At 31.8% G+C, this 22964-nt stretch overlaps 2 protein-coding genes across 2 annotated transcripts; one reads left to right on the plus strand and one right to left on the minus strand.

Annotated features, from left to right (window-relative positions):
• Positions 1 to 1935: 1935 nt before the first annotated feature.
• LOC112754160 (bifunctional dTDP-4-dehydrorhamnose 3,5-epimerase/dTDP-4-dehydrorhamnose reductase-like) lies at positions 1936 to 7546 on the plus strand. The gene is made up of 2 exons (XM_025801738.2): positions 1936 to 2964; positions 6630 to 7546. Exons 1-2 carry the CDS (start codon positions 1936 to 1938, stop codon positions 7071 to 7073), a joined length of 1473 nt encoding a protein of 490 aa, XP_025657523.2. The 3' UTR covers positions 7074 to 7546.
• A 2805-nt stretch (positions 7547 to 10351) lies between these two features.
• On the minus strand, positions 10352 to 21669 carry LOC112755611 (fatty acyl-CoA reductase 3). Its single transcript, XM_025803811.2, has 10 exons — positions 21308 to 21669; positions 21109 to 21212; positions 20018 to 20223; positions 19712 to 19812; positions 18989 to 19169; positions 11573 to 11734; positions 11418 to 11499; positions 11063 to 11332; positions 10860 to 10987; positions 10352 to 10757 (listed from the first exon to the last, which is right to left on the minus strand). Exons 1-10 carry the CDS (start codon positions 21384 to 21386, stop codon positions 10604 to 10606), a joined length of 1467 nt encoding a protein of 488 aa, XP_025659596.1. The 5' UTR covers positions 21387 to 21669; the 3' UTR covers positions 10352 to 10603.
• Between the last annotated feature and the right edge of the window lie 1295 nt (positions 21670 to 22964).

Consider the following 22964-nt stretch of genomic DNA (forward strand, 5'->3'; position numbering starts at 1 on the left):
GAATGGATGAGGTTGAAGTGTATTAACGTTTTTATAAGAAGAGTTCCAAGAGAAGCATTTCTTTTCAAGTCAGTTGGGATAATCGTCCTAGTAAAATCCTAAAATTAAGGTTATGGAGGTCAAATCAAGTGAGAGATTATGACATTAAATACCAAATTAAGCATTTAAAACAATTCTCGGATCAAAGTCCACGTTTGTAAGTTATAGCCCCTAGTAGAACACCACATTCCAAGTAAATCTCCAACATACATTACTCACTTCTTTCTATAGCTATCATCATCACAAAGTAATCATTGATGCCATTTCTCTTAACAATCTCATGACCGAATCACAGCGTTCCCTGTAAGTAAAATGCCTTTCAATTTGTGTTTCTTCCTCAATCCATCAAAATTCATGTAAACAATATTTTTCTTATTGTTCTTATTATCAAATTTGATTAACTTGATTTGTTATGATAATGCTCAAATCATAACTTCCTTTAGTGAAATAACTTCATGAACACTAGTCCTTGTTGTGGACATGTTTTGTGTTTGCAATTTGAATTTGTAAGTTTTTTTGTCACGATTTTGATCTGTTTTATGTTCGTACATTTAATTCATATACAGAAGGTGTATTTTATGATGATTATTATTACAGTAATTATAATGATTATATAATTTTCACTATATTTAAAAAATATTATTAAAATTAAAATAATATTTTTTTACCACGTAAAAGCTCTTTTTAATTTGACAAAAAACTACTATCAAATAGTAAAAATTGTAAACTTAACATAGGTAATATTTTATAAGTATTGTCAAATTATAACCACTATAAGTGCAGTAATTATAGAATTTCTTTAAAATTATTATATCATAAACATTAATATTTTATATTTGGGAACTACTTACATAAAGACGTCTAAAATGTCTTTTTTTAAATATATTTTTTAATAATTAAAATTTAACACGTATAATGGATTGAACTGTATTATTTTTGTCAAAATTAAGTCAGACAAATTAATTTAATAAAAAAATGATAAATTAAATTTTGAACTAGTCTAAATTAATATTATTTTTTTATTAAAAATAACTACAATACCTTTATTGTAGAAAATGACTAAAATATTCTTATTATAGAGTACTTTTTAAAAATCCTAAATTTTAACCCTTTTTCTTCTTTTGCAGTTGAAGGGTTAGAATTTAGAATTTTTAAAATTAATATATATTTATATAATAAAAGTATTTTAGTTTTTTTTTATAATAGAAATATAGTAGTTATTTTTTTATACGTGTTAAATTATAATTATTTAAAAATATTTTTTTAAATATTTTTGACATCCCATTTACATTATTAGCTTCTGACACTCATTCTTTTCTGTTTTATATTTTGTTAGTTAGAAAACGCTGCATGCATAAGAAATTGTACTAAAGAAGATTAAAGATGTCAAAGCAAGCAAGTTCATACGTACCAAAGAACATCCTCATAACTGGTGCAGCTGGTTTCATAGCCTCTCATGTCACCACTAGGCTAATCAACAAGTACCCTAGCTACAAGATTGTAGCACTTGATAAGCTAGATTATTGTTCTAACATCAAGAATCTACAATGTTGTACTTCATCACCTAACTTCAAGTTCATCAAGGGTGACATAGCTAGCTCAGACATGGTCAATCATCTCTTGATAGAAGAGGAAATAGACACAATCATGCACTTTGCAGCACAAACCCATGTGGACAATTCATTTGGAAACTCCATGGAATTCACCTATAACAACATCTATGGCACCCATGTTCTTCTAGAAGCATGTAGAGTAACAAATTGCATTAAAAGGTTCATCCACGTAAGCACGGACGAAGTTTACGGCGAGACGGATTCCGAGACTGACATCGGAAACCATGAAGCCTCCCAACTTCTTCCAACCAATCCTTATTCCGCCACGAAAGCAGGCGCCGAGATGTTGGTAATGGCTTATCATAGATCTTACAATCTTTCTACAATAACTACTAGAGGAAACAATGTGTACGGTCCCAACCAATATCCTGAGAAGCTTGTCCCTAAATTCGTCCTTAGGGCGATCAAGGGACAAAAGCTTCCCATCCACGGCGACGGATCCAATGTTAGGAGCTACCTTTATTGCGGCGATGTAGCCGAAGCGTTCGATGTTATTCTCCACAAAGGAATGATTGGCCAAGTCTATAACATTGGCACCAAGAAAGAGAGAAGTGTATTAGATGTGGCAGAGCATATTTGCAAGCTTTTCAACATAAATTCAAAGGATGTTATTGAGTTTGTTCAAGATAGGCCATTTAATGATAAGAGATATTTCCTAGATGATCAAAAGCTCAAGAATCTAGGTTGGGAGGAAAGAACTCCTTGGGAAGAAGGACTAAAGTTGACAATTGATTGGTACAAAAAGAATCCAGATTGGTGGGGAGACGTGTCGAATGCCCTGAATCCGCATCCGCGCTTCTCAGCCACCAATCTGGCTGACGAAGCGCAATGGTCGTTTCAATGCGGATACTCAAGGCTAGGAAGGTCATTTACTGAAGTAGGACGAAATAAAACGTTTGTAAAATTTTTGATATATGGGAAGACGGGTTGGATTGGAGGGTTGCTAGGGAAGCTTTGTGATGAAGAAAGAATCCAATGGGAGTATGGAAAGGGAAGATTAGAAGATAAAAAGTCATTAATGGAGGATATAAGTAGGGTAAAGCCAACACATGTGTTAAATGCAGCTGGAGTGACTGGAAGGCCAAATGTTGATTGGTGTGAATCACATAAAGTTGAGACAATAAGGACTAATGTTGTTGGGACATTAAATTTGGCTGATGTTTGTAATGAAAAAGGATTGTATATGATGAATTTTGCAACTGGTTGTATATTTGAGTATGACAAAGATCATCCTCTTGGTTCAGGCATTGGCTTCAAGGAGGAGGACAAGCCAAATTTCATTGGTTCCTTCTATTCCAAGACTAAGGCCATGGTAATGTCTCTAAACTTTTCATTTCAGTTTATGCAATCATTTTTCGCCAAATTGTTTATGTCTCTAACTTCTGAGTGGAATCCAAATATGTTCTTCATGTTTTAATTATTCTAATTTATCTTTAATATTTAAAATTGTTTCAATTTACCCAAGTAGTTAACAATGGAGGAATTTTAAGGTTTGTATTGTGTCACATTCCAATTTTGTCTCAAATATTTAGATGTAATTTCAATGGACAAAAATATTATGAAAAAAAAATGAAGCATTTATCACATTCCAATCACACCTAAATGTTTGAGATAAAATAATCAGAACATCTTCTAAAATCCTTTTAAAATGAAAATAAAAAAATATTTTTTTGGTAACAACTCATATGTAATTAATTATTTTATATGAAATTTATAATTGATAATTATTAGATAATAATTTAGTCAAATATATTAAATGGTCAAATAATTTTTAATTCTTAATCAAATTCACATAAAAACATGAATTTCACGTTCTTTAAACTAAATAAGTTCTAAATTTCTCTGGGGGCTAGCTATTTGGTCTTTTGTTACTGTGTAATACAAAATGAAATAATTTTAAAATGTTAAAAATAAAATGAAAACAATTAAAATGTTAGGGATAGAACTAAAATATACCTCAAATGTGAAAGAATATAATAAAGTGAACATTGAATATACACCATCAACATTCTTAAAGAAAAATGCTAAGTGGACAACACTTTTTTTCTTATTCTTGCCTTGTATCTACAAACAACAACAACAACAAAGCCTTGTCCCACTAAGTGGGGTCGGCTATATGAATCAAACGACGTCATTGTGCTCTGTCATGTATCATGTCTACAGAGAGACCGTTTACATGTAGATCTCGTTTGACCACCTCATGGATGGTCTTCTTAGGTCTTCCTCTGCCTTTCGCCCTTTGTCCATCTTCCATCTCATCCACCCTCCTGACTGGATGTTCTATCGGTCTTCTTCTCACATGTCCAAACCACCTGAGACGCGATTCAACCATCTTTTCCACAATAGGTGCTACTCCAACTCTCTCCCTTATATCTTCATTCCTTATTTTATCCAATCGCGTATGACCACTCATCCATCTCAACATCTTCATCTCTGCCACACTCAGCTTATGTTCGTGCTCCCCTTTAGCCGCCCAACACTCCGTACCATACAGCATAGCCGGTCTTATAGCGGTGCGATAGAATTTACCTTTAAGTTTTAAAGGCACTTTTTTGTCGCATATAAAACCAGATGCACTCCGCCATTTTGACCAACCTGCTTGGATCCTATGATTTACATCATGTTCAATCTCTCCATTATCCTGTATGATGCACCCAAGATACTTAAAACTTTTAACTTTTCGTAGGGTGTTCTCTCCAATTTTCACCTCTATATTGGAGTTTTCCCTTCTCAGACTGAACTTACATTCCATATATTCCGTCTTGCTACGGCTTATGCGCAGACCATACACTTCTAGAGCTTCTCTCCATAACTCCAACTTCTTATTTAGGTCTTCCCTTGACTCTCCCATAAGGACGATATCATCGGCAAAAAGCATGCACCATGGCACAGGCTCTTGGATGTGCTCTGTGAGTACTTCTAAGACTAATGTGAAAAGGTATGGACTTAAGGATGATCCCTGGTGTAATCCTATACCAATAGAGAATTCCTCTGTCACACCACCTTGAGTCTTCACACTAGTTGTGGCCCCATCATACATGTCTTTAATTGCCCGAATATATGCGATCCTTACTCTCCTCTTTTCTAAAACCTTCCATAAGACCTCCCTTGGTACCCTATCATACGCTTTTTCCAAATCAATAAACACCATGTGTAGATCCCTTTTATTACTACGATACCTCTCCATCATCCTTCTTAATAGGTATATCGCTTCAGTGGTAGATCTGTCTGGCATAAATCCAAATTGGTTCTCTGTTACTTGTGTCTCTTTTCTCAACCTCCGTTCTATCACCCTTTCCCATAACTTCATAGTATGACTCATAAGCTTAATCCCTCTATAATTTTCGCAACTTTGTATATCCCCCTTATTCTTGTAGATAGGTACCAAGGTGCTCTTTCTCCACTCATCAGGCATCTTCTTTGACCTTAAAATCTCATTAAAAAGCTCCCTTCCATAAGACCTTCCATAAGACCTTCCATAAGACCTCCCTTGGTACCCTATCATACGCTTTTTCCAAATCAATAAACACCATGTGTAGATCCCTTTTATTACTACGATACCTCTCCATCATCCTTCTTAATAGGTATATCGCTTCAGTGGTAGATCTGCCTGGCATAAATCCAAATTGGTTCTCTGTTACTTGTGTCTCTTTTCTCAACCTCCGTTCTATCACCCTTTCCCATAACTTCATAGTATGACTCATAAGCTTAATCCCTCTATAATTTTCGCAACTTTGTATATCCCCCTTATTCTTGTAGATAGGTACCAAGGTGCTCTTTCTCCACTCATCAGGCATCTTCTTTGACCTTAAAATCTCATTAAAAAGCTTGGTTAACCAGTTGATGCCTTTTCCTCCAAGACCCTTCCAAACCTCAATCGGGATATTATCAGGTCCTACTGCCCTGCCATTTTTCATCTGCTTTAGAGCCTCTTTTACCTCGAAGTCTCGAATCCTTCGATAGTAGTCAAAGTTTTGATCTTCTTCCCTTGTGCATAATCGACCAAGGCTCGGAAGAGTCTTCTGTCCCTCATTAAATAACTCGTAGAAGTAGCTCTTCCACCTTTCATTAATCTTCTCCTTTTAGCCAACACCTCTCCATCCTTATCCTTTATGCACTTAACCTGATCCAAATCTCTCGTTCTTCTTTCCCGGCTCTTTGCAATTCTATATATACCTTTTTCTCCTTCTTTCGTGCCCAAAGACTGGTAGAGACCCTCATATGCTCTTGTTCTTGCTTCACTTACAGCCACTTTTGTCTCTTTCTTAGTCGCCTTATATTTTTCCCAGTTATCTGCATTGCGGCATAAAGACCACTCTTTAAAGCATTCTCTTTTTATCTTTATCTTTTCTTGTATACTCGCATTCCACCACCAGGACTCCTTGTCTCTTGGTCCTATTCCTTTAGATTCACCAAAACTTTCTTTTGCTGTTCTTCTAATAACTTCTGCCATCTCCCTCCACATCTCTTCCGCGCTTCCATTCCCATCCCACTTTGCCTCTTCTCCTACCCGTCTTAGGAAGCTTCTTTGTTCCTCACCTTTCATCCGCCACCACCTCGTCCTTGGGTTCTTCGTATGATGTCTTTTCCTCAACTTTTGCTCAACGCGAAAATCCATGACGAGCACCCTATGTTGTGTTGTCAAACTCTCTCCCGGGATAATTTTACAGTTAATGCAAAATTTTCGGTCGACTCTCCTCAACAAGAAGAAGTCGATTTGAGAGCTTGTTATTAAAGTTTTAGTCTCTATCTCTAAAAATTTTAGTCTCCTGTGTCCTTATTTTTTTGAGGTACTGAAATACTGAAATTTTGGAGATAGAACAAAAATTTTAGTATCAGTTTTTGAACCAACAAACATAATAAGCCTCTCAGTCTCTATCTCAGTATTTCAAAACAAATACTACCTACCCCAAAATCATTTTCCTTCTTTTAATATGCTGATTATGACATTTAATAATATGAAATATATATTTATAGGTGGAGGATCTGTTGAAAAATTACGAGAACGTTTGCACATTGAGAGTTAGAATGCCAATATCATCAGATCTTAGCAATCCTAGAAATTTCATTACCAAGATTTCTCGTTACAACAAGGTGGTAGATATACCTAACAGCATGACCGTGCTAGATGAGTTGTTACCTATATCCATTGAGATGGCTAAGAGGAACTTAAAAGGGATATGGAACTTCACCAATCCTGGGGTCATAAGCCACAATCAAATATTAGAATTGTACAGGGACTATATTGATCCAAATTTTAAGTGGCAAAATTTTAATTTGGAAGAACAAGCAAAGGTAATTGTTGCTCCCAGGAGTAACAATGAAATGGATGCCTCCAAGCTCAAGAAAGAGTTCCCAGACATGCTCAACATCAGAGATTCCATTATCAAGTATGTCTTTGAGCCCAACAAGAAAACTTAATTAATTCAGGACCTTATTATTAGATGGTGGAAATTCAGGTGCAGTCGACTTCATATAAAGTTGATACCTGAGAGTCGTTAGATGATTTGACTGATTTGACTAAATTTTCATCTAACAACTCTCAATTATCAACTTTACGTAAAATCAACTGTAATTGAATTTTTACCTTATTAGACACAAATTTTGTACTCTTTATATATATGATACATGATGAGCTTGTAAGTTGTAACTTTTTTTTCCAATTTTTTTTTAATTTGGAGATTTGGACATGGCAATTCAAACATTTAATCACATTCATTTGTAATTTATAGTGTCGTTGTTTTTATATTTGATGGATTTACAAATGTTTAGTAGTTAAATATGGTTTGTCTAGCTTTTAACGCTAAGAAAATTATTAATTACTTAACTTTATTTATTATGTTAGATATGTAAGTTTGAGATATAACGAAGATAAAGAAAGAGTTTGGTGTGTAATTCCTTTAAATAAATCAGCCTTCATCAGATATATTCATAAAATAACTCTTGCTATATAAGACTTTTTAATTAGAGTATAAGGTACATATCATCTTTACTAATTTTATATTTAGTATTTAAGAAAAGATTGAAAATTGTTCCCGGCATGACTTACGAGTTTAGCCAAAAAGATAAGGCAACAACTCTATAAAAAGAGAGATTCGCACATTTTCGAATATGATTATTTTTTACCCAAAAATCTTAATTTTCTATCTCAATTACTTTTTGATTTAGATATAGATATCACCTCCACGCCATTTTAGAACTTGCCGGCCATATATATCTGTTGTAGCAGAGGTTCTCTCGGATTATCAATAAATTGTGTTGAATTTGAAAAACTTAAATTATTGTAATGATCAAATATTATTAATATATTAATTAAAAAATTATTATTTGTTTTAAATTGTTGGGCTGATGAATTTTATTTTGTGTACAGGAAATTAAAACAAGCTTTTAATTTGGGCTAAAAAGCAATATAAATCCAATATGATGTAAATGTAATCAGCCCATGTGCAACATTATTCCATACAATATGGTTGAATTATTTAAGTGGATAGCAAAAGATAATTGGGCCAAGATATTTGTGAATAAGACCAAAATAATTTTTTTCCTAAACCAACAAGCCTTTGGTCCACAATTGAAAAAAGAAAGAATGGAAAGAGAAGTGGTTCGTTACTCACTCTCTTTTCATGGTGGTCAAATTTTTATTAAATTGAATGCATGCATTAGTTACTGAAACACAAAATTTAATTTGATTAAATGCTCATATAGGTGACCGAAGTCTACAATTCAATATCATTTAATTTTACAATTGAATGCTTTGTTTCTTCTCTTTATTGTTTCGGTCATTTCATTGTCAGAGAAGAAGATAATAGCAAGAGCAAGTTATCAGAGAAATAACAGTGAAGTTATGAAGAAGAAAAATGCTAGGTTGATAATGGCCTTTGCAAAAAGAAGATCCGAAGCATGGTGTGGCTAGATCTTTGCCATGGAAGGCAAGATTTCAAGAAGAAGTTTTAAGATCTTCATGCCAAAAGTAGAAAAGATCGGTCTTGGTCAGAGAAGAAGATCTTTGTGGCTAAAGCTCGTTTCCATTTTTGTTCATGTAAGAGAGAAGGTAGCTACTGGAGCTACGAAGAGGAAGAAGCAAATATGGAAAATAAGGAGCTGTCAAGGATCAGAGGTTCATCAAGGGTCAGAACTCTTTCTTGGAGCCAAATTCAAAATCAAGGGCTCAAAATGAAGTAGCTTGATGAGAAGGAACAAGAGAGGTACATGCATGTTGGTTCTGTTTCGGTTTTTCCTCTCTCTTCTCTCTGTCCAAACTGGCTGTTTGTTGGAGAAGATGTTGGTGGCTTGGTTGAACCGGTTTTAACCTTGGAAGCTTTCCCTTCTATAATAAGGGTGAATGGCCAAGGGTTAAGACAAGGAGAGAAAGCATAAGCTAACAGAGTTCTTCTCCTTCAATGGGTTTCATTTTATTTTATTTTTTTTAGTTTTGTCTGTCTGAGTCTCATGGTAAAAGGCAAACAGAGTGAGGTTTGTAAGAAAAAGCCAGTGAGAAGAAAAATGTAGAAAGAGAAAAATTTTAAAAAAAGTCATAGATGTCTAAGAGTTCCTTTGTACATCTGTATGTTGTGTTTTATGATCCTGTGGAAATTCCCTTACAAGTTGGGTTAGCACTTTGCGGTTGAAAGCTTGGTAGGTGTCCAAGTCAAGTTCAGATTTGGGGATAGAATCTGGATTTGTCCCATATAGGAATGGGTAGTTCCTAGGAAAGAATTGGTGTATGTAATCTGATGATTATAGTGAAATTCCGTCACAGTTGTGATGGAAACTGGATGTAGGCTACATTGCATTTAGCAGCTAAATCAGGATATTTCTGGGTGTGATTCTCTCTTTCGCTTCTACTCCTATTCTGTTTCGGTTACGAAGGAGACAAAAATGAAAAATATCTTCTAATCAGTTACGAGACAAAAAGAAAATGTCTCTTGACTTGTTATGAGACAAAAGCAAAAATATCTCTTAAAATTTCTTTAAAAAAAAAAACAACAATTAATACTCAACAAAAAGAAGCTAAGATTCAATCCTCATTCTCCTAACTACTCATTACCATCAAATTATTTGAGTAAATGTTGACCTTGAACAAAAACCAACGTTTTTTAACAGGTTAATTAGTCCTTGTAAAACAAATCATTCTTTAAATTTGTTTTTTTAAAAAAATTATCAATCAAATTAATCTTTTAAAATTATAAATTAATCACTTGATTTTTTTGCCACTCTATTATTAAGCCAAATATGACTTAATTATGTATCATTATGTATGAACTAGTGTATTAATAATATCTAGGGATCTAACTCTTGTTTAACCAACAATTAATTAGCCTACAAAATAGCAGGTGAATAAATATTAAAGAGGAAAAAGAAATTTAAAGAAACAGACGAATATTGGATTTTTCGGATTAAAAAAAAAGGTTAATGGTTAAATTAGTCTCTAAAAAATAAATTATTTTTTAAATTTGTCCTTGAAATTAAAAATTTTATCAATCAAATTAACCATTCAAAAATTATAAATTAATTATGTTTATTCTTCTGTCATTTTATTAACAAGTTCATTAATTATTAATTATATAAAACATTAATTAATACCATACATGATAACTAACACGTATGTATGAAAATTTATCAATTTAGTCTTTAAAAATTAAGATTTATATAATTATAAAAAAAATTTAAATTGATAGATTTTTATAAACATGTTAATATTCAATGAAACATATCATCAGTATCATATATGTTGTTGATTAACGTTTCACATCATTATTGAATGGTAGTATTAACATAGTCATATATATTTGGCCTAATATTAATACACTAGATCAAAGTTTTCATATCTAGTTTGGCAGGTAGCTTATAGCCATTAGTCCATTACACTTAAACAGTTAAAGTACATGATATATTATAGTTTATCACTTGAATTTAGAGCATAGTAGTACATATTAGATAGGGAATCATCATCACTTGAAAATATACTTGACGATGCCTGGGAGATGACTGTTCATAGCGTAATCATCCCAATCAATCACTTTAGGATCAAAGTAAAACAAATCTGTCTCTGTCCCTCCTTGTCTTGCTGCCAATCGCAATTTCTCAGTGTTCATATCATCAAATCTGTGTACCATAACATTATTCTTCTTTGTCCAGCTTAAACTTCTTAACTAATTAAGCAATACAACTTTAATAATAAACTACTCTTACACACTAATAACTTACATGCCATTGAAGAACAAGTATGGCCTATAAAGCTCCACCAAGCGCATCACAGTTTGGATCTTCTTATTCATGTCTTGATATGTTCTCTCAAAATACTTGCAAAATGCTAAATTGGCTAGTTCAAGTCCCTATTACAGTTAAGTTTCAAATAAGTTTTTGCCCATATTTTAATAGAATAAAGTAGAGAGTGATGTGAGGATGACCTTCAACCAAATGAGGTAGTGAATGAAGAGATATCTCCGGAAGCTTTCCATGTTGGTAAAGACGGTAACTTTGGCAACCTTGATAGGTTTTCCATCTTTGTTTATCCAAGGTTTTGATGTGAAGTACCTGATTGCATAGTCTTGGAGATTGATATATCTAATGGGATTTCCAAGTGAGGAACACAAATGATATATGGCATTCTCACTTGGATGATCAGCATGAGCCACCATTGCTACTAATATTGCATTCACCACAATGTCTCCTGGAATCTGCTTGCACCAGAGCTCATCATCAATTTGGAATAAATAAATAAATAAAATAAATTAACAACTTTCATGCTAGCTAATAACTCACCACATCTACAACTCCATTGATATTTCCAAGAAAGCATGTTAAGTTTCCCTTTCCATAAGCAACAGCTAAACTATCAATGGTTCTGCAACAAGAAGCAAAATTATTCGAGGTAATTGAAATATAAAATACACATTAAAAATAAGTTAAAGAGTTACCTTACACCTTCAACCCATCCCGGAAAAGGTTCTTTGATTGTACTTGTAACGATGGCAGGACGCATAATGACAACGGATAAATTTCCTTTCATTTCTTCCACAAGCATCTCTCCTATTGCCTTTGTAAATACATATGGATTTGGCCACCCATACACCTTTGCCCTAATCATCAATCATCAATAGTAATGATATAGAACAAAACACATCAATTATTATTATTATTATTATTACAAACTCTAGTAAAATTAAGAAAAAAATTATATAAATAGAACAAATGCAAAGAACTTTTTTCTTTATTTTATTTTAGATCTTAAGCTTTTAATATATACACTTTCACATTTAAAATTGTCAAATAAAGTTTAAAACAGGACTTTTTTTTGTAATTTTTCTTTCAAAATTACCCTTATGTTAAAAGATTATTTGTAAATAAAATGTGGGTCTAGACAATGGGAACTGAAGATTAAAGTGAAAGTGATGGAAGAAAAAGAATTTTGGTATGTTACTGCCTACATATTTGTTGGAAAAACAGAGAAAAAGGACAAACAAGCAAGCAAATGCACAATAAATTATTAATTATATAATGTTGTTATTTTTTTATGATGATTTAGTTTGATATAAATATTACATAATATTTATTAAATTAATATTTAAATATAATATTTTATTAATATATTATATGTAATTTTCAAGACATTAATTATATGTCAGGTCAATTTGAATTACTCAATTTTTAGGATATAAGTATTAAAAATAGACTCAATAAAATATTAAAATTAAATTTAAATATATTTAAATATAACTTTGTGAGACCTATGTACATACCTAGAGCAAATAATTTAGAAATATGTGTAGCAAAAACTCGCTCCATCCGTTGCATTTTCATTCCTACTTTAAACTAAAGTTAAAAAAAGGAAACAAAGTACCAAACTAAAATTTGAAATGGAAGGAATACCACGTAATTAATGCTATGCATAGCGACGGGGATATTTTGATGAGTTTTGACCGAAAATTCTTAATTAGTGGGGATATTTACTCGTGCAATGGGATAAATTATAATGTTTATATTTATTTATTAATTAAATAATAAATTATTAATAAAAATTATAATAACAATGTGTGTATGTATTATCAGTGGGTAATTATTTTTCTTAAATTTAAACATATGAAACAGCTTTTATCTACGACTCAAAAAGGTAACTGTGGAGAGTCTTCCATAAAAATACTTACATTTTTGCTGGGCATTATCTGTTGAGTAATTTATTTATCCACCTTAAATATGATTGAGAGATGTTTTATTGATGAATTGAGATTGAGTTGAATAATTCGAACCATGAATTTTCATAAATGTTGATTGATCTTTCACTACCAATTTTTTATTTTACTTCTTTCTCTAGTACTTTTCTATCATCCAACAGACTTCTTCAAGTCTATGATCGGTTCTATCTTTGTTTTATTTTTAGAAAAGATGAACATCTATAGAAAATTAAGATTATTTGTTAATAATTTTTAACCTTGCTTAGTTAGCATAGTTAGGTTGAAGGTCTTTAAATTTTTAAAGTTTATTCTTCCTATCTTCTTGTTTCAGCAAACTATATATGTCCTATCTTATTCACCTTTGTTTTCTTTTCTCGCCCGTTGTCTCCATCAAATTCCATGATTTTTCTCTACAGCTCTTCAATCATTGTGTCGGAAAATCTGAAATAGTTTAACGTGTAAATTGGGATAGTTGTGGCAACTATCTTTATTAACCCCTTCTTTCTGCTCATTAATAGTAAAGATCTTTTCCAAGATTACAATCAATAACCTCTTTTCCACTTTATCCTTAATATATGAAAATGTACATTTGTCAGATGTATGTACCACGACCAACAAACCTAGATACTTGTTTTGATTACTCGTACGAGGAATTTGTAGAGTATGCATGTGCTAGTGAATCTCAGGTCGAAATTGGAATGTTTAAACTAAAGAAAGTGAAGGATTTGTTTAAATTCACTAGTTGTCCACTAATATCACCATAGACTTTCAGCACCTTAAGTAATCTCTGACATTCGTGCTATATTGCCTTACAAAAAAAAAAATCATCTGCAAAGAATAGGTGATTGATTTTAGGATATTTAGAATTAAGTCTTACACTAGATATCTTTTGTCTCTGCTCTCCTCTATAGAGCAGAAGAGATAACTTTTCTGCACAAATTAAGAAAAGATAGGGGGAGAGAGAGTTGTCTTGATGCAAAACCCCGAATAGTTTAAATAAACCATAAGATTGACCTTCCACAATAATAGAATAGGATACCATAATGATACATTCCTTCATCCAACCAATCTATTTATCGCAAAACCCAGGTCTTTTCATAAGGTCCCAGACAAAGCACCATTCCACTTTATCATATGACTTGCTCATATCTAGCTTAACTGCAATTTCATATTCACCATTGTACTTGTTCTTCAAACAGTTCATAAATTTATGAGCTATGAGCATATTGTCGTTGATTAGTCTGCTTTTAACAAATGTACTCTGATTGTCACTAATGATTCTATTAAGGACCCCTTACATCTGGTGAATTAAAATTTTGGAGATGATTTTGTGGAACACACAGCTCAGGCTAATCAGCCATATTTGTGTCGTGTTTTCTGCATTTTGTGTCTTGGGAATTAGGCATATTTAGGTGTGATTTGTGGCTGTCAACATTTTTTTTCCTGTGTAGAAACTTTTGATTACATTAATCACATCCTTCTTGATGATCTCCCAAAAGTGCTGGAAGAATTTGGTTGTGAAACCGTCTTCACCTTGTGCTGAGAAAGGGAATGTTTGAAAAAGTGGTTGTCGTGATCTCTTTCTCCGATACTCTTCTTGTTAGTTTTCTATTGGTGTCCTCTTCCGCCTTTTTTCTCATAGATTGAAGTTTGATATTAGCATCTCTCAGGTTTGAGGCTGTGAAGAGATTCTCAAGATACTCCTAGGCTATCTAAGCTATTTTCTCCGACTATGATTTGTAATGTTCTTGGTTGTCTTGTAATTTGTCGATTTGGTTATTCCTTCTTCTATCTACTGAAATTTTGTATGGAAGAATTTCGTATTTTTGTCACCTCATCTTAGCTTTTAGACTCTAATTGATTTCTCCCTCCAATACATTTCTTCCATCATGTAGGCCTCAGTCAATTCTCCCTCTAGCTCCAGAATTCTCTGTCTATCTACCCTTACTCCTTCTCCTTTTATTATCTCAAAATTTTCCTTTAACTCTGTTATGAGTTTTTGGGAATTGTTTAGGCTAAACTTTTGCTACTCCACCAACATATGTCTATATCTTTTTAGTTTGTAATGCAATTTAAATATTGGAGACCCTTCTATTATAGTTAGTCATGCTTCTTTTACAATATTTGTCATTTTTTTTGCTTTCACACTATCGTTCTTGGAATAGAAATTTTCTTTTTGCTCTTTTCACCTCACTATCGGAGACTAGCATCAGTGGGATGTGATCTAAGCCTATATCTTCCAAGTGAAGAATGGAAGCTCTTGGGTAGCTGGTTCGTAAAGAAAGTGATCTCAAGCCTCTATCTAGTCTTTCACAAATAAGATGATCCTCGAATTTTCTATTGTTACACTTGAATTTTCTCTCTACATATCCCAAGTCAACCATCTCTCATTTGTTAGTGAAGCTATTGAAAGAGTCGATGGAGGAAGTCGATTTCATTCTCCCTCCCTCTTTATGAAAATCTGAGATTGCATTGAAATAACCAATTGCCAAAAAAAGTTCATCTATATTTCCCTTTAATTTCTAATATTTTTTTGAATTGTTCAACTCTTGTATTTTTTTCGGAGTGCAAATGTACTATTACAACTTTTCAATTTTTTTGTAAATTTTGATCAGCCCAAGTAAAAAAATTAAGTAGTCTTTTGAAAGCAAAATAGTTACTTCCACCTTGTCTTTCCAAGCAAGAACGAGACCTTATGTTGTGCCCCACGGCTCCACACAATAACTTTGCCTAAAATCAGCCTTACCATAATGTTCTTTAACTATCGAAAAAATATTTTTTTTTGTTTCACATAGAAACATTATGTCAGGAGAATGGAATTTACAAATCCTTTTTTTATGTTGTACATGTGAACTATTAGAGGATTCTCCAAATCCTAACAATTCCACATCATCATCTTTATGGACACTTAGGTGTTATTTGTGAGGTGGCACCCTCTTTCTCTCTCTATTAGATTCTTCTCTTTGTCTGAGTATTGTTTCTTATGATTGCTTGGATTCTGGGTTTTTGTGATCTTTTAGCACTTGTCACCTTAATAAAGCTTCTTCTAGCCAATTGTTTTATAGCATATCTTTTATTCAAATGTTGTTCTGTTTGTTGATTTATTGCACCAAAAACAAAATTTGTTGGTAGGTCTTTTATGCTTCTTCTTTCTCCCTGTATTCAATCATTGGTATCCCTTGCATCACCTCAGAATTTTGGTTGTAACATGCGGATTCTTTAACAAGAACAAGTGATTGTGAATCAGTGATGCTCTCTATCTTCTCATCCTCACCTCCGTGGGTTCTTCTTCCTTTAGACTTCATTGAAATGTTAGAAAGATTGTTAATGAGATTTACTAGAATTGGCTGATGTGGCCTAGAATGTCTACTTTCTTCTCTTGTACCTCTGTTTTGGTTTTTGTTATCTTTTATTGCTGTTTCACTTTTTTTTCCTTGGTCAAATTTTAGCCAATCACCCCATTTTTTTTCTTTAACTTCTCCTCTAATTGAATCTTCAATTTAGATGGTGCACTCTCGTGTTTCATGGCCTATGTATCCATAATAATTGCAAAAGTTACCGATTCTTTTGTATTTAAGTGAGACGATCTCCAGCACCTTTTTGTTAGGATAAGTAATCTTGAGTGTTCTCTTAAATGGTTCTGTAATGTTGAGACTAATTTGGATCCTGCCTTTCATATAAAAGAGATTAGCATCTAAGACATCCCTAAGGCTATATTTGTTTACAGAGACGGGACACTGAGACAGAGACACAAAGATACAAAATCGTATTTAATAGATAAGACATGGACAGAGACATTATATCCAGAAATATTGAATTAGTATATTTTGTGTCCATCTTGACAGGAAGAACATAGAAATACTAATAAGAGATATAATTTATTTTTTATTTTTTCTTTTACTATTCTTGTTAATTTTTTACAATTATATTTTTTATTATTATATTTTTCTTTTCAAATTTTTTGAATGAAAAAAATAAGAATAAATTAAATTTTCATAATTTGTTTTACTTTATCACCAAACAAAATATAAAAACACTAAATTCTATATTTCTGTCTTTTATATCTTATTCTCAGTATCTTATTATCTTATCTGTTCTCAGAAATAAATGCAATCCAAGAGAACTCCCTAATTTTCATGTCAGTTCTTTTGTTTTGTAGTGCTTTGATAATCCTTGTATTTAAATCCAAATTGAGACTTTTAAATATTCTGCATCTTCTACTGCTTTATCCTTTTTTTTTATGACTTAAAAGAAAATAAACAACAACAAGAAAGAAAAAATAAACAAGAATCTGCTTAAAAAAGACAGTCCCGTTGAATACTATTCAAACTCCTTCCAAGGCAACGGAAGCTCCACTTGGGGAGAAAGGGTCCTCATTGCAGTATTCACCATGATGTCTGCTACTGTATTTGTATCTCTCAAGATCAACCGAAGATCAGCACACCATTTCCAAAACATGATACCTCAAATTTTTAACACTAAATTATCAATAAACTCATAGCAATCTTGTAAATTATTGACCATAGTAAAAGCTTCCACACAGTCTGTCTCACATATAATATCTTTTTGTCCTGAGTCTCATGCTAAAAGAAAGCCTCTCCAAATAGCAAACAACTCTCCTTTCAAAATGCTACGACTCTCAATTGTTCTCACACAGTCTTATTGCCACCTTCCCTTCCAATCTCTGCTAACACAAGCAAAACCAACTCGAGCACCATTGCTAGGATAGGTAGCACCACAATTAATCTTAAAGGTACCCACTGAGGGGGGAATCCAAGAGCCACTAATAGTGGAGGGGATAGACAGTCGTTACAACTCAAAAATATTTCGGAGCTCCTTTTCCAAGGACAAAGTCATACCAATTGCCTTGTCTGTGGTCCAATGCTCATGAGGATGAAAGATCTCGTTATTCCTCGAACGCCAAATCCACCAGAGACCAGAAAAGAATCTAAAGGGGTGCTATTTGTTGTTATGTAAGAACCAACTCATTAAATCCACTGGTTGATCGGAGATCCCTAAAGCTTGCCAAACTAGTTGGGCTTTTGGACAATCCCGAATACAATGTAAAACCGATTCCTGACCTGATAAACATCGTAGACAGCTATCCGTGTGCGAAATGCCCCTCAATAAAACGAAATGCAGCAGTAGAAAGAGCCTCTCGAAGACATAGCCAGGCAAAAAATTTGTGCTTTTCCGGAACATGTTGATGCCAAAGCCAAAGCCAATTACCCATATCCTCCCAACTAAACATCTTCTTACTGAGCCACAAATAACCACTACGAGCATCATAAACCTTTGAAGTCGCACTAGTCCAACACCAACCGACCTCTGAACCAGCTTGAACATCGGGATTGTAAGAGTTAATGTTGTTCTGAAGAGAGTGATTCAGAGGAGAATAGATATTCTCAAGGTTTTACTGTCCAGATGACCAAAGGTCTAAAATCCTGAGATCCGAATCAGAAATATGAACATAATCCATCTCCTGACATAGCTGCCCCTCTCTTCTCCATTTAGAAAACCAAAAGTTCTGTTCCAAATCCCCAATACACCAAATAAAACCTTCCTTTAGGATATCGCAGGCTCGACATATACTCTTCCAAACATAAGATTTCCTTCCTCGAGACATACTGAAACAATCATCCTTAGAAGAATGGTATTTCTCTGTCAACAGTTGAACCCATAGCTTGTTCGGATGGTGAAAAAGTTGCCACACTAGCTTTTCAAGAAGAGCAATATTAGCACAAAAAGAGTCTCTAATTCCCAGACCTCCAAACTTCTTAGAGATGACCAACACTTTCCAATTAACTAGATTCAAGCCTCTACTATCAGCTTGACCCTTCCATAAAAAGTTTTGCATCATGGATTCTATCTTATTAGTTACCCCTTTATCCTCCTTGTACTGTTTTAAATTTAATATGTAATTTTTAAATATTTTTATTTATCTTAAAGATTTAATTAATATATATTTAAAAAAAGATAAAATTATTAATTAAAAAATTCTTATAAAAAAATGTAAAATTAAATTTTTAATATATTTTTATGTATTTATTAATACAAATAAATTTTTAAAATTCTATTAGTAACAATATTAATTCTTAACGTATAATTAAGTAGGTAAACCCTTACTTAAAAAGCACTTAAGAATGACTCGATTTGACTAACCTGCTAATACCAAGGTCCTTCATAGCTATTGTGATTTGTTTCTGTGTGGCCCCTTGCTTCTGTAGCTCATCTAATTTGTCACACACCAATCTCTTTTCAGCATCAATGTCTAATCCAGGCACATCTTTGAAGTTATATGGGCTCTCTAATATGAGTCCACCTTTCTCACCGCATACATAAGCTGAGATTAAGGAGCCACAATCGTTATGTAAGGCACGTATCAAGAAAATAATAAAAGTATTAAAATTAAAAAAATTGTTGTAACTTTTATTAATTATACAAATTATAGTTTTTTGTTAATTATATTTTATTGTCCATGGTTCAAATTTAAAAAATAACTTACTAATTATATTAACTTTTTTTTTTAAGATTATAAAAATTAAAAACCCAAAACCTATTGATTTATCTATTTTTTACCTATAATAGCATATTTTTTAAAGTGTTGTATTCCTTTTTTTTTAAATGCATATAACATGTCATTTTCTAAAGAGTATTGTGCTTACTTACTACTCTTTTCAATATATTTTAACTTATCAAATGTATTAAACAAGATGAAAACTCACGTGAAATCGACTTCACGTGAAGTTGATATCTAAGAGTCGTTAGATAAAAATTTAGTTAAATCAGTCAAATCATCTAATGGCTATCAAATATCAACTTCATGTGAAGTCGATTGCACCTGAAATTTTCACCATTAAACAATTCAATTAAGTATACATTAACCTGTTGACAGGTGGACCAGCACTTTCAGTTTGCTACATTGTTTGGCAAAGTTTATGATCTGCTTGACTCCAAAGACATTTTGGTCTAACGCGATGTCATATCTGCATTTTTAAGAGAATTGTCCCAATAATTCATCGAAAAGTTAAACAATCTGATTGGATGATAATGCTGTTCGTTTATAATCTAACGAAATGATTGGATAAATTAACTTTAATCAAAAAATTAAAATATAATAAAATAAAATTTAGTCCAAATATTAAAAAATAAATCGTAATTTATCCATAATATTATCTGGTGTAAATATACCTTTCGTCAAACCTAGTGGTTGCAGCTGCATTAACAATAACATCTACTTGATTGCAAATCTCTTCCTTTAGGATCAAATCATTCTTCAAACCCAACTCCTCACGAGAAATGTCCCCAGGAACCGGTGTCAATTTTTCTGATATAAAGGGCTCAAAATTTGTACCCATCTTTTCTTTTAGCAAATTAAACAAGTCCTTTCCTAAGATCTGCAACCAAAAAGTAAACAAATATTTAGCATGTATATAATAAGATTAGTTTGTGTCTCTCTATGTATATATAATGGTAAATAATTGTTCATATATTCATCGAAATATAAATTCAATATTTACTTCGTAGTTAATTTTTAATTTATTCAAATGAATCATCATATCTAAATCAATTAGATTTTTGGATTATGTTTTACTTTATTTAAAATTAATTAAAATAAATATATTAATAAATAAAAATGTTAAATAATTAATTTTTTCAGACAACACCAAAGAAATTTTTTTAAAATTATATTATTTATCTTTAACTTTAGATCCTAAATTATAAACTTTTAACCTTTAATTCTAAATTATAAATCTAAACATTAAAGTTAGTTAATTAATATTTACTAACTAAAAATTAATTTTCTATAATTTTTTAAATGAATACAAGTTTAAAATAAAAATAAAACTAATATTTAAATAAAGACATTTTAATAATACAGCATTAAAAAAAATTATGAGAACTACATGATGTCCCAGTCCCAACTAAAAAAGAAAAAGCAGAAATAATTAAACCAACATTAACTTGCACATATAATAAAGCGAGTTATATAATGCGTTTTAGTATCTCTATCTTATAATGACTGTGGTAACTATAATATTCAAAACAATATTTGAATAATCACTATAATTATTATAAATAAATGGTGAAAACTCAGGTGAAGTCGATTTCACGTGAAGTTAATATCTGAGGATCGTTAGATGAAAATTTAGTCAAATCAATCAAATCATCTAAAGACTTTCAAGTATCAACTTCACGTTAAGTCGACGACACTTGAGTTTTTCCCTAAATAAATTCATATTAGAATTCACAAAGTTACATATGTTGAATTGTTCGTTTACCTCATTATGCAAGCGATGAGCAGCAGATTCGGCGTCTCTGGCTCGTAAGAGAAGAAAAACCTTCTTAATATTTGGTTGAACCCTTAATACCTTCTCGAGAAAAACTGAAACCATAAACCAATTCAACACATGTTCAGTATACAAGAAAAAAAAATAATTTATTTATGAATAGAGAGAAAGAGAGTGAGAGGAAACACACTTTTGGCTAGAAAGCCTGTGGCTCCAATCACTAAAATGGTCTTGTCCTCAAGAAACTGGAGCACACTTCCAACCTCCATTTTGGATTAAAAATATATGAAAAGTGCAGAGAAATTAACCAATGCAATGTGGAAGCACAATAATGTGCGGGTGTGGTGAATTGGAATAATAATTCACGTACGGACTCTAAGCCATTTATAAATGCGGAGAAACAATTATAGTGAAGAACATTTTTTCCTTTCTTTTTTTTTTCTCCCCCTCCATTTTATCCAATGATAAATGAAGAATACTAGCTATTAGTAGCAAGTGCATCTTCAATCAATAAACTGACTTCTATTATTTCTAAGAAATCTTATTAAATATGTAATTTTTATCCAACCATGCTACCTATATACACAAAATAGATTAAATAATATATATATTTACATATAAATATAAAATAACTAATTTAATAGTTAATTTTTTATGTATATATTATTTTTTATTTTCACCGCATAAGAATTTAAACGCTCCATTTTTATTTGGACACATGTGTAATAATAGTCTAGGATATGTTAATCTCCATTAATCAGGTTCTGAAAAACAAAGACCGACAGTTTGAAAATTCAACTGATGAATACACCCATGATTATTCAATTAGAATAACTGAATTATTATAAATTAATATATTAAATCATAAATAAACACATAAAACACAAATATAAATATATAAATAATTGTTTGTAAACATTTTTATAATTTTTTTTATGTTTTGTGGGCGACTAATAATTTTTGGTTTATCTAACCATTAATTTTATATATAACAAATATTTTTTAATTAAAAATACATTAAGCTTTGGACTGGAAAAATACATTAAGCTTAATAATTCCATTATGCTTAAATTAAACTCATTGAAAATGGCAGGACCCATATGCCATTAGCCCATAATTCTTTCGCACATAACCCGCTCAATCCTCACTAGTAACTACTTAACTCAACTCTCTAGCTCTACCTTCCATGAGGTGAGGGTTGTAATTTCATCTTCCTTCTCTCTCTGCTGCATGAGGAGCAGATGGAGTGACAGCGATACCAAGAGATCAAAATACTTTTGCTTTTCTTTTTTTCTTGGCCAAAAAATTAAAGAACGTCGTTTTCGTATTTTCTTTTTTTTTTTTCTCATCATATCAATACATAATTGATTGTTTGTATAAAATTTATTAATACATAGAAAATTAAACGGTTATGCTTTATGTACAAATATTTTTATAATTAAGTCATAGACACAAGTCAACAAAAAAAAAAAAGAAGACATGAATGTGCATCATTTTTCTATTTGCACACTTTTTCAACACAAAAGTTTTTATTGAAAAGTACAGAAGTTTATTGATATAATATATAAAATTTTGTACATAACACAAATTATTGATATAGCTTAGAAACTTTACACATAGTATCGAATTTTTTTGTTGCAAATATATTTGTTGATCGGATGAATTAGGATGAGTTAATGTTTTGAGTATGTAGTTCTTTAAAAATTTATATTTTGTGTACCAAAATTTTTATATTATGCACTAAACCAAAATTTATGTGTTGTACGTATTTTGGTAGTTGAATATCAATATATTGAGCATGCAATTCTTTAAAAAATTTTATGTTATACCAAAATTTTTGTGTTATA

The sequence above is a fragment of the Arachis hypogaea genome, chromosome 6 (genome assembly GCF_003086295.3).
Source record: "Arachis hypogaea cultivar Tifrunner chromosome 6, arahy.Tifrunner.gnm2.J5K5, whole genome shotgun sequence".
NCBI classification, from domain to species: domain Eukaryota; kingdom Viridiplantae; phylum Streptophyta; class Magnoliopsida; order Fabales; family Fabaceae; genus Arachis; species Arachis hypogaea.

Coding starts and splice junctions, on each gene's coding strand:
- LOC112754160 (XM_025801738.2), top strand. CDS start 1,936: ATGTTGGTAATGGCTTATCATAGATCTTACAATCTTTCTACAATAACT. Junction 2,965..6,629: donor ATTCCAAGACTAAGGCCATG/GTAATGTCTCTA, acceptor ATATATTTATAG/GTGGAGGATCTGTTGAAAAA.
- LOC112755611 (XM_025803811.2), bottom strand. CDS start 21,386: ATGGAGGTTGGAAGTGTGCTCCAGTTTCTTGAGGACAAGACCATTTTA. Junction 11,735..18,988: donor AAGGACCTTGGTATTAGCAG/GTTAGTCAAATC, acceptor ATTGATGATTAG/GGCAAAGGTGTATGGGTGGC. Junction 11,500..11,572: donor GGATGGGTTGAAGGTGTAAG/GTAACTCTTTAA, acceptor TTCTTGTTGCAG/AACCATTGATAGTTTAGCTG.